Source organism: Pantherophis guttatus, chromosome 6 (assembly GCF_059756535.1).
Source record: "Pantherophis guttatus breed Tessera chromosome 6, ASM5975653v1, whole genome shotgun sequence".
Lineage (NCBI taxonomy): Eukaryota > Metazoa > Chordata > Lepidosauria > Squamata > Colubridae > Pantherophis > Pantherophis guttatus.
Window position 1 is genome coordinate 35,502,821 of NC_142068.1, and position 15,422 is coordinate 35,518,242.

Consider the following 15,422-nt stretch of genomic DNA (forward strand, 5'->3'; position numbering starts at 1 on the left):
TACGTATGAAAAAAAGTTCATAAATGAACAAAGAAAACACTACCATTTATAAATATTCAAACTCACTTCACATACACTACTTTTGTAGCTAAATGGCTAAATGTTTCATAAACCATAGGTTATATGGACAGCACTCATCTAATCTTACACAACTGCGTTGTCATAATAGCAACTGCATGGGGATAACAGCTAAATTAGGAGATATAAACTCAATATTGTTTCATAACTAATTTTACATAGAAAAAAAGAACAAAAGAACTTTGTATAAATAACAGTTACAATGTAAGTCTCTACAATGTGGTTTGCTGGCTTTGGCTTTGTTACTTTTCAACTTTATAGAAGAATTAAAATAGTGATTTAATTAATATTATCATAGAATGCCTTTGACAACTTTGGACTTTTTTCTAGTACTATTATACCAGATATTTTTAGAACTGTGGTTGTCATGTCCTATAAAATGTCCAAAAGGCTTTAAATTATCTCTCTTCAATTAATATTTCATTCCCTAGAGTAAGTTCATTAAAAATCCAATCAGTGCAATTAACAACTTATTCATCACTTATCTTATTACAAAATGTAATTGCTTACTAGAACCAATTCAATTTACTTCTATTCACCAGTAAGGCTACTCTAGAAAATTTATTATGCATGGCTCACTTCAGCATTCTATTTGAGGAAATGTGTTTATCACAAAAGGTTAGTAAGTTTGGTTCTCTCTTAAATGATTTTACTTCACAATTGTATGAAAAATTTGAGATGCTTCTGAAGACTGACTCACTGAGTGAGACAGAAGAGACAGAAACAGACACAATATTTACATGTTACAGAGTTAAACACAACATTCTTCAAATTTTAATGCATTCTATTTATGAACAGTTATTTACAGATTCAAGGTAAGAAAACAGTATAAATATGTCAGGTGCAATGTTTGGGCCTTCTTTCAATCAGTACTTGGTATTGCCTCCTTTGACATACATAATAGCTTCTAAAGTTATTATATTATCAGATGAGAATATTTATATTCTTGCCTTTGGAATTATTTTCTCACCCTTCCTTGCTGAACCCTTCTAGTTTGGAAATAATCTTAATTTATTTGCAATTGTCATTCTGCTGAAATATCCAGCTTCTTTATAACTTCAAATTAAAACATCCATTGAAATGAATATTTTCTACAGAATTGGCATAATATATTATCTTAAAAATGAAAAAGCCTAGTAGAATGAATGAATAAACGAATAAGTAAATGATTGGCTTTTGCCATCTTAAAACAATCTTAAATCTATTTTTACTTTTTAATATGTTATTATTCTGGCAATTATTCCTCCATCAAACTTCTCTTATATTCAAAGCAATAATGCAACACCCTTTTCACCATTTATGAAAATCTAAGATGTTAGAATTGATAATATTGATATTATTTTCTTTTCCTCTTCAGTATTGCATCTTTAAATTGTAAACCTAATGGTAAGATCATCTCTATTTATGTATAAAATAACTAGAATACAAAACCAGTATAATATTATTAAGTACTAACAAATCCACCCACTCATCAACACATGTTTTAGCACTGATTGGAGGAAGACCAGAAAGTCAGCTTTATGCTTTCCAATCAGCTGAAATTCCAGTGCTTTCAGTAAAGGATTAAAATATTTTCTACAGCTGTGAGTCACCTCTGTTGAAAATTCTACCAATTTTGGAGTGGGAGAAAGGAGATTAATGACAGAAAGAGAAAGGAAAATAAGAATATAAGTTTATCAATATTGTGTGAATGAATATTCAGAACACTATAGAAATAAAGCATGAAAGAATCCTTTTATAGAAAAAGTTTGTAGATCTGTGCTTAAACTGATGACAATCTATTCAAAAATGATTATGAATTTTGATCAGGCACTAACATTATCTGTGTAGAAATAAAATATACAAAGCATTAGTATAATACAGAAATGTTACCTGTTAGGCATTAATGTACAGTCAATGTCTGGCCGTTTTGTTCGGGGAATGGCATACAAAGGATATCGGTCTCCATGGCGAATTAGTACATGAACAGAAATCAGTTTAAAATAGTGAGGTCCATGACCTATAAGAAAAAAAGCGAGAATAGACTCATAAAGGGGATCCCTTTTAGAATTCCAATTGAACTCCAATAATTTAAAATACATTTACACCTTTCATTAAATATACAACCTTGGCACTGAACAATTGTAACAGTTGAGATCGTTTTCCACAAAAGGTTATAAAACTCTTTGTGTGAGAGACATATTTCACACAAGAGAGATGAAGTGACCCAGGAGGTATTTAGCTAGATCAAGAACTCCCCAAATAAACTCTTCTGAGTAGGTTTGACAGTATGATAGAGAAATAACTGCTGCATTCTTATACTCACTTACTGGATATAATTCTCTCTAAATTCAGTCAGTAGGATTTGGGACCTTTTTTTTTTTACTTTTTTTTAGCCACTACATGAACATGAACTGGTATCCTTCTTTTACTGCCAAGTCCCCATAATATTGCGTTCATCTTTTTCCCAATCTATTCTCAGTTTTACTTAAGCATTTTTCCTCCTAAGGCAGCCAACAAATTGTGATAAGGGCCATTCAGCCCTGAGTACAAGAAAAGTTATTTCAAACCAGGTTCTCCCCCTAAAATGGTGAGGTCTCCAAGCTGATCCCAAATAGCAGCTGACAAGTATTTGTGGTGAAAAGATATAAGAGTTTTATTTATATATAATATATATGAAAATAATGATATGTATTAGATAATTATATATAGAATTGGAACTGACTGCTCATTGTTCTAACGGCATATTTATACTTTAATTTTTTTTCAGTTGCATTTATTTTCACTTATTTCTTATTTCTATATGGTTCTTTGTTTTTTTTTTTGGATAATGCTTGAATTCTTGTGTTTTATTTCTTTTGCTTTTTTCTGTTATTATTTTAAAAGCAATAAAAACTATTTTTTTAAAAGTATTTGTGGTGGTATGTGTATTGTGAAGGAGGAGAGAAAGAACCCTTTTCTCTGTGGCTTCAAGCACAATGACTCCAAGATGCCTGTCAGTTTCATCAATTTTGATTATCATATAAAAAGCAGCTAATAAGGGTACTGGATATTGAAACAGAATGCATTTCATGCAAGCCCTACTTATATTCTCTCTGTCAGCTGCGCTTCAGGGTGTCAATAATTTGGGCTGATGCAGGTCATTGCTCTGGATGAAAAGCTCCTTTCCCCTGCCATCTTCTTTCTTTTGCACTAGGCAGCTGGTCCCCAGGAAAAGAGAGGGGGATGGGTGAAAGGAGAGGGGGTGAATTCTGACAAGCCAATGGACAGAGCTATTGATTGGTTGCCTAGTAATACTGAGAAGGCCCTCTGGCTGTAAGCCAGAAAGAGGCAATTGGTAGTGATGATGGGAGAGCAAAACATATACTTATTTTATTTTTCGGCTGGACCAGACATTTTAACTCATTTAGGAGGAAGCACCCTGATTCGAACATAGGGAGCCACGATGGAAAAGTTCTGGAGTAATCAAATAGGTAACCAAAGAACCTATTTCCCATGACTGCATAAAACCTCTGTATGAGGTACAGACCTAACAGAGACTACTGCTGTACTATATATAAATAATAGTGCTAATTGGGCTATTTTTTAAAAAATCCATTTTCTAATTCTTGCAGCTCAGATTCAGAAGCTGCATGCTTTTCTATAAAAACCATTCATTCTACTTACAGCTTCTAAGGATTTTAAATGCAAGGCATGACTAGATCAGTCCTGTGGGGGAGGGAGAAAATTATATTTGAGCAGCTGTTCCAGTTAAGCTTAAGCTAGTAGGTAATGTCTGAGCGGTGTCTTTACTTTTATGTTAAATGCTGCTTTCTGTTTGGAATTTGAGAGCATTCTATTAGCAAGGTTTCAAAACTGCAATAGAATTAAGCAAATGAAAATAAAAGAGCAGTCAACAACAAAATTGCATAGTTACCTTCCATACTGCGTTCAGAGATGCTGGGAACATTACAATAAAACTGGGCTTCATAAATAGGATCGATAGCAGGTGGCTCTGTTAGTGGATTAGGCATTATTCTCTTTCGATTCTTGGAATGCAGACCATCGTCTTTAATTGGTTTAACAGGAATCAAATGTACTAAAATATAAATAACCAACATCAATTGATACTGATTAGCCTAATGCTAAATTATTTATTTGCATAATTCAAAATTCAAAATGCATAAATAAATATGGAATAAATATGGAAACAGGAAATAACTTCTATATTTCTTATACTAGACTTCTAGTATAAAATCTATTTCTACATCATATTAATTAATGATTTCTTAGTAGGTGGTATGTACTGTAATGATATCATTTTGCTGATGGAGTGGTATTCATCAGCAAAACAATTTATAACAGATTTGGGTTAAGTGCAGACAGTGTAAGAGAAATAGTACCCAAACAAAATTCTCTTGACAAAGGAACCAGTAAAATCAAATCACAAGGTTTTAATTAAAAGCATAAGCAATAAATAAATGGTCTAATGCTTTAACATTGCTATTTTATGTATAGTGAATTATGTTTTCTTAGAAAATATAGTTTTCAATGACAATCCATGTCAACTTCCCTAAATATGTTTAAATTCTATTCTGCCTACAAAAGAAAAATCTTTGAAATAAATGATTTTTCCAGGATTATCTTTAATACATATAGCATATTCTATATACAACATAATATGAAGTAAGAGACAAGAAAAAAATAAACATGCCCTTCTGCTAGGTTAACCTAATAAATATTCTACTTTGAGTATTAAAACTATTACTACTGAAAACAGCATTTTGTCGTAGATTTTATATTTATCCTAATTTTGTCACACCTTACATGATTATGCATACAATATGTGCACTACTGCTTTCAGCATAATCACTTTTGAAAAATAAAAAAACAATATAAAATAAAGGTAGAATCTCTTGAGTTCTACTATATTTGTTCATCTCTTTTTTATCCATTTAGAAGGCTTTATTTTTTAAAAAAATTAAATACAGAGTTAGCAAATACAATTAATACTAAAATACTAAAAGGAAGAAACAGAAGAAAAATCATTAATATTTACCCCAAAAAATCAGACATGGAAGCAAATCCATTTATTTCCTTTTTTTCTTTCGACTTTGGATAGATTTTCCCCCCTGAATATTAGCCTTAAACACAGTAGGTTCTTTCAGTTCTGCGCAACCAAACTATTTCAAAGCACTTTTACAAACTTGAGAAACCACACAGCAAACTTTGTTTAAAGGATCCATGGTAAATTTTCATTGGCTTTCAACATAAAATAGATATACTAGAACAGTTCTGCCAAGAATGGGAAAAGAAATTTTAACTCTTCCATTCATCAGCAGTTACTTAGAAAACGTGATGCTAAAATGTTTTCCAACAGAATTATTTCTCTTGTGTGTAAACAGAGAAAAAATGTATTGTTTTGCTCTAATTCTGGACTATTTCTTTTGCTAATCTATGAAATTGAACAAAGTCACAGAAAGGCATGCTCATACTATTATACTGAGCATGATAAACAGTATAGGAATTTTTCTGGAATGGACTATGTACAAATGTATTCTGCTGTTTCCCAAACTGACATCATATATTAGATTAATTGATTGGGATAAATCAGCTTTTCCCAAAACTGGTACTTTTCATGTTTGGAACTTGCAAAGTTGAGGAATAGTGGGCTAAAAAAAAGCTTCACTCCGTTTATTGACAACTCAGCTCACTCTGAGATTCAATCCTCAAAGACAAAAATTAGAATTTTAAAGGACACAAAAGCAGTTTATGAAATATAGGGGATATAGGGGAAGAAAGATATAGGCTAGAAAGTTATATTATAGAAATATATTAATAGTGTAGTTGTAATCTAGATTTAACTATGTTTCCTTTTCTTTAGCTTACTATTTCTTATTTCTTTTTTGCTCTACATAACATTTCTTATTCTTGTAGGAGTGTGGGATGAATGCACATACAGTATATGCATATTCTCTTGAGGGGTACACAGTGACAAGCACTTCTCCTGAGGGAGAAAGATCACCCTGAGACAACAGATGACAAGGTTACAGGTATTGTTTCTTTGGAAACACTGCCAAATATGTTATAGTTGAAGGCCTTTAAAAGTCAAACCTTAATGCTGTTTACCTTAGGCCATTTCAGACACCTCTGTTCTCAGACGAAAATCAATATTATGGACTTACTGTTGTACTCATAAATGAAACACAGCTGTGGTCCAATAGGTAATAATTCACTCTTAAAAGCCAGTGGTTTGGAGGGTTTTAAAATCCAATTTAGTCAAGAACTAGTACTCTTTTCTTTCACCAGGGTAAGCAGGAAAATAATATTAGTTCTCAAAGTACAAAATATTACAATTTTACAATTTACCAATATTGTTGCAGTAGATTCATCATTTTTAAGCTTTTCAAATGTTTAATGAGAGTCTTAGACTCTCTATCAAATCACAACTTTCTAGGTTGGTTCAAAGTAATTCATTTTTCCTTTATGTATTAGTTTTGAGATTTGTCCTCTTTAATTTTCTCTATATAATCAAAGTACCCCAAAGCTTTCAGAAAATCCAAACGAATAATTATAGTAACAAAGTGTCTGTTTCGGTACCAATAATGTTTCTTCACATTTATTTTTTCCTCTATGAAGATCATCCTACATACCACCAAGATTACAACGGCTCCTAAACCTAAAATAGTATATAATCTTTCATCTATATAATGACAAAAAACTCCTTTCTTTATACAACATTTATAAGTCGCCTTTTGTCAAGAGCTTAATTTTGTCCTGAACAGATGCTTTATATTATGAGGAATGCATGATGGTATATACATGAAGAAATCTAAACATTTATTCAAAAGTTAAATAATTCCATTCTTTGTGGACAAAAAAAAAAAATCAGCCCAGACATTAAAGCAATCCAAATGATTTATCAGTTTCAACCCCCCTCTCTTTCTCCCCCTCCCCACACACACAAACGCACATACACACAGAAGTCATAGGTAAGATACTTTATACTTATTTTGTGCCTAACTCTTATGTTTGCAAGGATGGAATGTATTTTACAATAACTTAAAAACACATATATACATTAGAACTCAGTCATGGTATCTTATCTAATATGGGCTTCTTAAAATTAATATGTAAGACATTTAAACATAAGACTTCTAATTTTTTAGTAGATAAGTATCTGCTGAAGTAATTCATAGATTCACATTCCCAAAAGAATATCCCATGTTATAAGAGTATTTTGCTATGAGTAAAAGTTATTGCTAGTTATACTGAAATACTACTTTCCTCATCTATCAGCATGGGGTCAAGTACCATTAGTGTGCTGATGATAGGTATATGTTTTTGCCTTAGACCAGGGATCTGCAACCTTAAACACTCAAAGAGCAATTTGGACCCATTTCCCACAAAAAAGAAAACACCAGGAGTCACAAAACCCCTTCCCATCCCTGACTATTTCTTGAGCGGCCACAAAACTAGCTTATGTAGTGAAATTAAACGTTCTATTTTCTTCTGAAACTTTTCTTTTCTTGGATTTATCCATGGTTGGCCTACCGAGGGTTGAAAAGCTCAATAAATCTCATGCTGGTGGATGTCGCACATTGATGGTTGTGACGCATATTTTGAGTGACAGGGAGCCACAGCAGAGGCATGAAAGAGCCACATGCGGCTTCAGAGCCGCAGGTTGCTGACTCCTGCCTTAGACAATCCAAGAGTTGCCATCAAGTTATTTTCACAGTGCCTGGACGTTGTATGGGTCTAACTGGGGAAGAACAGCTTTTGGCTATAGGTTCTGACAAAATTGAGTGGCTGTGGATTAGGGCTATTCTTATCTAATGATCTTCCATCTCTAACTATGATGTGGTGACAGTCTGTGGAATGTAAAGAGGATGGCATTGAAGTACCTGTTACCAAAGCATTGAAAAGAAAAACACTGATTAAATTCAAACAATGAAAATGGAATTAAGTTATGTGTAAACTTTACAGATAGACACATTTATACAAACCCATTCACATTAGTAAGAGAAAAGGAATAGGTAAAGCATAAAACAATGTCAGCCTCAAGAGGTAGATCAGACCAAGAAATCAACTCTACATCAAGATTAAAAGAATATTTATTACAACTGGATTTGGTGAACGAACCTTGCAAATCTAATTATGTTTTATCTCTTTCCCTTTTAAAAGTTATGTTCATGTATTTGAGAATTAGTCATGTTTTAATTATATCATTATTCAAAAATTCTAATATGAAAAAAGTAACAGTTAATTTTCATTTGTTTTTCAAATCTATACATATGAAATAAACTAAATATTTTGCAGAAAGTGAGGGGGGAAAGAATTCTCGTTTCTCATTTGTCATTACACATCAAACAGATCAATCATTTTCAGCCCACACAGTCATAATTAATATCAGTTTATTTAAAATATGTTCAAAATTGTGTCATCTGTGTCATTTTATAAAGCAGAAAATGAGTCCTCATGTTGCACACACAATCATTCTGACATTTTGATTTTACTTCCTACACATACATTAAAATGCAATAAAAAAACCATGGTATTTACAAATCTTAGCTATGATATAAAATTATACTTACAGAATTGGAGGCTAAGGCTCAAAAAGGCTAATAAGGCAGCTAAAGCCAACAGAAACAGAAAACGATTTCGGAAAACCATTATTCTTCTTTCCACTACTTTTTCATGGTTTTACCTCCAGCATACTCCCTGCAAACATAAATATAAAATATTAATTTAAAATAGTTTTAATATATTAGTCATACTTATGAAAAATATGTAAAAAACTTAAGAATTCTTCAGGAAACTTTTATAGTAGATTTGTTTCCCTCCATGTTGCTATGTTTGATGATTTTCTTAATAATGTTTGCAAGGTATCATTGTTACCTGGAATGTTATGCTTCATTATTAATAAATGCTTTATTAAAGCATATTAAAACTTAAAGCATTATTAAAAATCAAAATTTAATAAAGGTGACATTAGCATTTTAGCATTGTATCCATGCTTTCTTTTGAAGTTAAGGAAACTGACTTTTCTTTTTATCCAAAGACATTTCTTTTTTATTTGCAAAAACTACCTTAAATCATAAAAGAAACAATAGGGGTTATATTCTAGACCAGTGATAGCGAACCTACGGCACGTGTGCCAGAGGTGGCATGCAGCACCCTCTCTGCAGGCACACGAGCTATCACCCCAGCTCAGTTCCGCCGTGTATGCGTGTGTGCCTCCCACTGGCCAACTGGTCTTCGGGTCTCTGCCGCACATGCATGGTGCCGGGGCACATGCAGAGCCGTGTGCGCATGCGGGGTCTGTGCGTGCATGCGGGGAGCACATGCTCATGCAGGGGATTTGGGGATGCATTTGGGAGCGCATGCATGCATGGGGGCGCATGCATGCACGGGGGCCACATGTGCAGTCGCACGTATGCTTTGGGCACTCAGTCCAGAAAATATTCGCCATCACTGTTCTAGACAAACTTGAAACACTTGCAAGTATAAAGATACAAACTCAATTGGGAAAGGCGGTGATATAACCCATACATTTGCCACCTGTGGAATGTTATCTAGGATCAATATTTTCTATTGTCAACTTCTAACATCCAGTTGCTTTATTTATTACTTTCTCACACATCATATATATCGAATGTACGTATCATTTGTTTCTGTATCCTATATAAAGACATATCCTTCATGAATAAATGCTTTTCACTTTGTCTGAAGTACTGGTGATTTGTGTTGTGAGGCTGGGGGAAGTGGCGAAAAAGCCACTTTGTAAAAGTAGACTCAAGAACTAATTTTTTAAATCAGTTCCATACTAAATCAGCTGCCTAAATTTTAAAGACAACACAATGAGAACTACAGGTAGGAATGGAACAGTAAAAATGTTATGCATAATGGTTATCTTTTGAGAGCTGAATGCAATGAAATTTTATTTTAATGTATGCTGATTAGTGTACATTTAAAGTGACAATAAACTTTTTATTCTATTATATTCTATTTGCATAAATATTTACAAATATACATATTGAACTAGAGTTCATTCAACATTTTTCCAAATCATTCTAACTACATGAACCTGAACATCAACAACCATACAATGAGTGCAAAACATACATTTTTGTTAAATAATGTTAAAACACATAGGAGAAACTTTTATATAAGAGTCTGTTATGATAAAGAAGTTTTCCAGAAGAGAAAAACATACAAAAGCAAATTATCTAATTATGCAAATGTATACATTTAAAGTAGATACATAACACATTACTAGAGAAACTCAATTATGGTACCTTCTAATATATGTTAGCTGAATACTACAGAATTTTAAATTCAATTCATACCGACAGCAACAATTTGGAAAACACTGAATTACACAAAGAAGAGTGGTTATTTTTTTCAAGCATATTGTGGAAAAAATGAGGAAACATGAAGATTATTCAATATATGAAGAATGTAGCTCTATGATCTTTAGAAAAATATACCAAGATCAGAATGCTCGTCATCCCTCATCACTTGTAATTAGAAGCTTCCTCTATCCCAGTCTAGCAATTGTAAACTGGAGGTATAAAAAGGAACTCACAAGAGTGGGAGGCACTTCTTCAAGCGAACTGGTCTCATGAAGCTAAGTGGGTGGTCCTAACAAAAGTTGTCTTTTGCTATATGTGTATGCACAAACTACTCTCATACAAGAAATATACAACTGATAAATATACAACTATACTATTCTGATACAAGAAAACTGAACACACATGCAGAAACACTTCTTCCCTCACACACAGAATCAGGAATGCCTTCTAGAGCACATGGCTCCTTTAATACTTCATCCGTTTTACAAAGTCCCCAATTTTTAACACTTTTTAATTGAAACAACAGCCTAGATCATGTAGAGCACTCTGTATTGAAGGGAAAATATTTTAGTCACATAGCTTTGTATATTCAAAGAGTTGTCACATCTGTGGTTGATCTAATCACATCAAAGATGTCATGACTATGTTCTCCTAGACTGAAGTACACAGGCGTGGAAAATTACTATGCTACGAAAGTAGTTAACAACTCCCACTTTAAATCATGTAAAAACAGTATTTGACATTTCCAAAGAGCCCATTCATTGTACAACCACTTCATAATATCAACTGCTGGTCTCAAACAAAAGTTAAACATATTATTACAGTGAATCATTGCAACAACTTTAACATATTGGCTTAGTTCCAAAATAATCATTTTCCCAGTCTACCTTCTGAAATAATTATACTTATCAGGGATGAGAGCTCCAAATGTGTTTCCAGGATTATTGGAGGGTAAAAAGATGATGGCAGTCCACTAGGATGTACTGAAACTCTTATTGGAAAGTACACACCGTTGATTTATATGCACAGCACCTTAAAAATTCTTTTAAAAACTTTAGGAAGGATTCAGACAGCTCCTGAATTCTCCACCCTCATGATAGGCAAGTATGATAAACAATGTGCAGTAATCTTTTGCTGACACAGTAGGGCTGTTTTATTTCATAAGCTTATGTAGTGGGGGTAGGGAAGAAAAGTGAAAAATGACCAGAGAACATTTTTTTCCAGGATGTTCTCATGTATACTAGGGGAAAACATAGAAGAAATACAAAAAAGTTATCACTGTCCAGGCATGACAATTACGAAGACTAATTGAAATATTTCATTTGCAAAATGTGCATTGTTGTTAGTGTGAAGCGACAGGATACGTAAAATTGTATCCTCATTGCCTGCCTTGTTATTGCTACATGTTACATACATTTTTATTTTTTTTTTATCTCCGTGTGCAGCATTATTCTTACTCTGATTTTTCTGCACATGTATGGAATTTTGTGTGTGTTCAAGATTTACTTTTCTCTTTTTGGGGAGCTGATATATAACTTAAAAGTTGTCTCTCTCCTAACTTGCTAATTATAACAAAATATCATCATCTTGTAGTTTGCACATATTTTATAAATTAAGCTTCATATACATTTTGAATTTGTTTATTAAAGTTTGATTTTATGTCCATTTTCATTCCCATTCCATTCTCTCCTATTTCTATTCCATTCCATGCCCTCTCCAGGGGTAGAGACAGCCATCCTCCTTCAGGGGCAGGCAGGCAGCCTTACCGGCTACCGCCGGGACTGATATCTATGTGTGGTAGCTAAATTCCAAAAAGGAAAATACAGTAATTTTAAGCAGAGGGAGATCCGGTCCATCAAAAAAAAAAAAAAAACCACCTGCGGAAGGGGCCACCATGGGCAGTGGGGCTGGGCTCACCTCTGGACGTCCCAGTGCGAGTAACCCCCCTTTGCTGACACCGCACGGTGCTTTGTGGAGGCAACTTTGCTTAAACTGGGGGAAGGGGGGTTTCAGCTGTCACAAACGTCTCCTGACTGTTTCTTCACAGATCAAGGAGGGATCTTTGCTTGTTCAGAAGGTCAATTTTCTCTGGCAACGGAAAGGCAATTTGAGTTTGGGAAAGATTTTGGGCTTGAAATGAGAATCAATCATGAATCAGCTGAACCTCATTCCTTTCTGTGGATCTGTGCAACGTGGGATTCTTTGAACACCCGTCCACCGCTCCCATTTAACTAACTCCACATCTCCAATCTGGATAACTCTGTAATGAAGGAGTTTACGAGTGAAAGTACATTTTACTTAATGGAGGGAGGGGGATGTGCGTGCCCCAACTTCTTCCATCCTCCTTGGGAATTCACCCTCCAGGACCAGCTGAAACCTCAGCCTAGCATCCTCCCCCGATCATTAGAACAAAGGCCAACAGATCCCGCTCTTTATCAGTGGGGGGTGGGGGGACTATGCAAAAGGATGTTCACCTTAATACTGGGGGAGGTACTTGAAATTGAATCCACAGGTAGCACTACCCCAATCGCTCCTATAGTCATAATGAGAGATTTGCGAGGGCGGCGGGGCAGAACAGTTCCCCCCCCCCAAAAAAAGCAAAAAAATTCAGCTGTTACAAGTGGAATATTGTGCATTTGAACATTCTGACGGAATGTTCTTGTTATGCCCCCCCCCAGCTTCAGCCCTAATTCTTTCATAGCCCTGAGAATTCTGACAGTTGGAGTCCATAAGTTATAAAGGGTCTATAGGTACTTGATCCTAACTTTTAAAAAAGTGCAGGGAGCCCCTGTTTCTACTTGTCCTGCATGGGAGATTATAAAGTGCAAAAAAACGGAAGCCCCAGAACAGAATGGCATCTGCTTGCTGACATTTTCTCTGCGCAGCACAGCCTTTTTTCTTTTACTTTTGCTCCAGGTTCGTCACCCTCTGGCCAGCCCTATCTGGGGAACTGCCAGCCCATTCACGGAGCTGTGAAGCAGTGGGAGGAGAGAAGAGGAAATGAAGGCGGGGGGCAGGTGTTCAAAGAATCCCACATTGCGCAGATCCACAGAAAGGAGGGAGGTTCACCTGATTCCTGATTGATTCTCATGCCAAGCCTGAAATTTCTCCCAAACCCGAATTGCTTTACTGTTGCCAGAGAAAATTGACCATCCAAGCAAGCAAAGATCACCCCTTGATCCGTGAAGAAAGTCAGGAGACGTTTGTGTCAGCTGACTCCCCCCAGTTTGAGCAAAGCTGCATCCACGAAGCATCACACAGTGTAATTACGCAGCAGGCACAGCCTCTCCCGTTCGGACCCTTCAGTTTCACACACACACCCCAATGGAGTGACATCCCTGGCAAATCTTTGAGTTCTTTCCTCGGCTGGCAAAAGGCACGACCCATTTTTGGCCTTCCCTGACCCCCCAGAAGCACTCTGATGGCCAAAAACAGGGCGCAAGGATGCTTTCTGAGGCCCACTCCTTTTTTGGCCTCCCCCCACCCCACAGAAGCACTCTACTGGCCCTCACAAACCTAAGTCCTGCATTTGACAGAAGGGTGGGGGCCGGTGGGTGGGTGTGGTGATGTGGGCGGGGCAGCCTCGTGGTCCCACATGGGCCGGGTTAATGGCTTTGGCGGGCTGGATCCATCCCGCGGGCCGTAGTTTGTGGATGCCTGTACTAAAGGCATCATATTTGCAATTGCCAACAGCCCACATAACTGTTGTACATAGGTTACAGTCCCCATACAGACATATGAATCAAGTCAAAATAAGATAATTATAATTTCTATATTCATACAGAAGGCCAATTGATTGGGAAGAAAATATTAATGACTACAGATCAAGGAAATGAAAAGTGAGTGAGTTTGGTCCAGTAAATAAGGTACTGAATTAGAAGTGGGAAAGCTCTAGTTCTAGTCCCATGAAAGACAACTGCAGGATTTTGGGCCAGTTGCCCAGTTGCAATGGCACACTATTTCTGAAAATGTTACGTAGAAAACTGCATGATCCTTGTAGTTGCCAGGAGCAAAAAATGAAAGGAAATTTACAATCTTTTCTAGTTAGACATTAACAATTTAATTTTTTTCCCTACTGCAACTGAACTTAGACTTTGTGCTCTATATCATCATTTTGGTTCTATACCAATATTGCCTACTCATCTTAAAATAGAATTCAGGACATCTGTAGTCAAAAATGTATTTTATTCCAGTTGTTTCTATTGTTGCATACTGTCATAGGAGGATTTTTATCATTCTGTAATTAATGTTCCTAATCATGATTCATCAACATGATTAAGGGAAAAAAAGCATATCTCAGGGAATAAATATAGTTAAATCAAGTACATCAGACAATATATTCCAAAGCTATAATAATATCTCAGATGAATAAATTCAATTTTAAACGAGTCATGAGCTTGTTCTGAGAAAGTGGAGGTTATTCAAAAAAGATAATCCCTGTAGTATATGAAATCATGTTTTTAATATATGACTTGAGAAAAATAAACAAAAACATAAATAGAAAACTATGTTATACTTTTTTAAAGAAGTTCCTCCTTTGAAGTTAAATATCATTACTTTTAAATTTGTTATCAATTTTCCACTCTCATAATAAAATAATATTGGTAGCAATCTGAACGTTTTCCATTAATTCTCCCATACTCATATCACACAATAAATGAGATTGCCATTTAAGATTAAGTCTAGACTCACATTCCCTTTTTTCAATGTAATGGCTAAATGCTATAGAGATGACATTTAGAACTTCCTGGTCATGTGCAGACTATGCATTCTATATTTTAGTTCAGTATCAGTATGCTGTGTGTACTGATAGTCTTTGACTTAAGACCACAATTTAGCCTAAAATTTCTGTTGTTAAGCAAGACAGTTATTTCTGGGCACAACACAATGTTAAGTGAATCACTGCAGTTATTAAGTTAGCAACATGGTTGTTATGAAACCTGGAAACCTGGAATCTGGCTTCCCGTTGACTTTGTCAGATGGCTGCAGATGACATGACGGTGGATACTGATCACATGGCCATGGGGATGC

At 35.1% G+C, this 15,422-nt stretch overlaps 1 protein-coding gene across 3 annotated transcripts in view; it reads right to left on the reverse strand.

Moving 5' to 3' along the window:
* PXYLP1 (2-phosphoxylose phosphatase 1) overlaps nt 1-15,422 on the reverse strand; it is a 44,899-nt gene that overhangs the window by 11,341 nt on the left and 18,136 nt on the right. For all 3 annotated transcript variants that reach the window (XM_034439438.3, XM_034439436.3, XM_034439435.3), the window contains exons 2-4: nt 8,631-8,757; nt 3,974-4,135; nt 1,951-2,077 (exon numbers count right to left, since the gene is read on the reverse strand). In XM_034439438.3, the coding sequence (XP_034295329.1) occupies nt 1,951-2,077; nt 3,974-4,135; nt 8,631-8,709 (368 nt within the window). In that variant the 5' untranslated portion in view covers nt 8,710-8,757. The remainder of the gene's footprint in view (nt 1-1,950; nt 2,078-3,973; nt 4,136-8,630; nt 8,758-15,422) is intronic.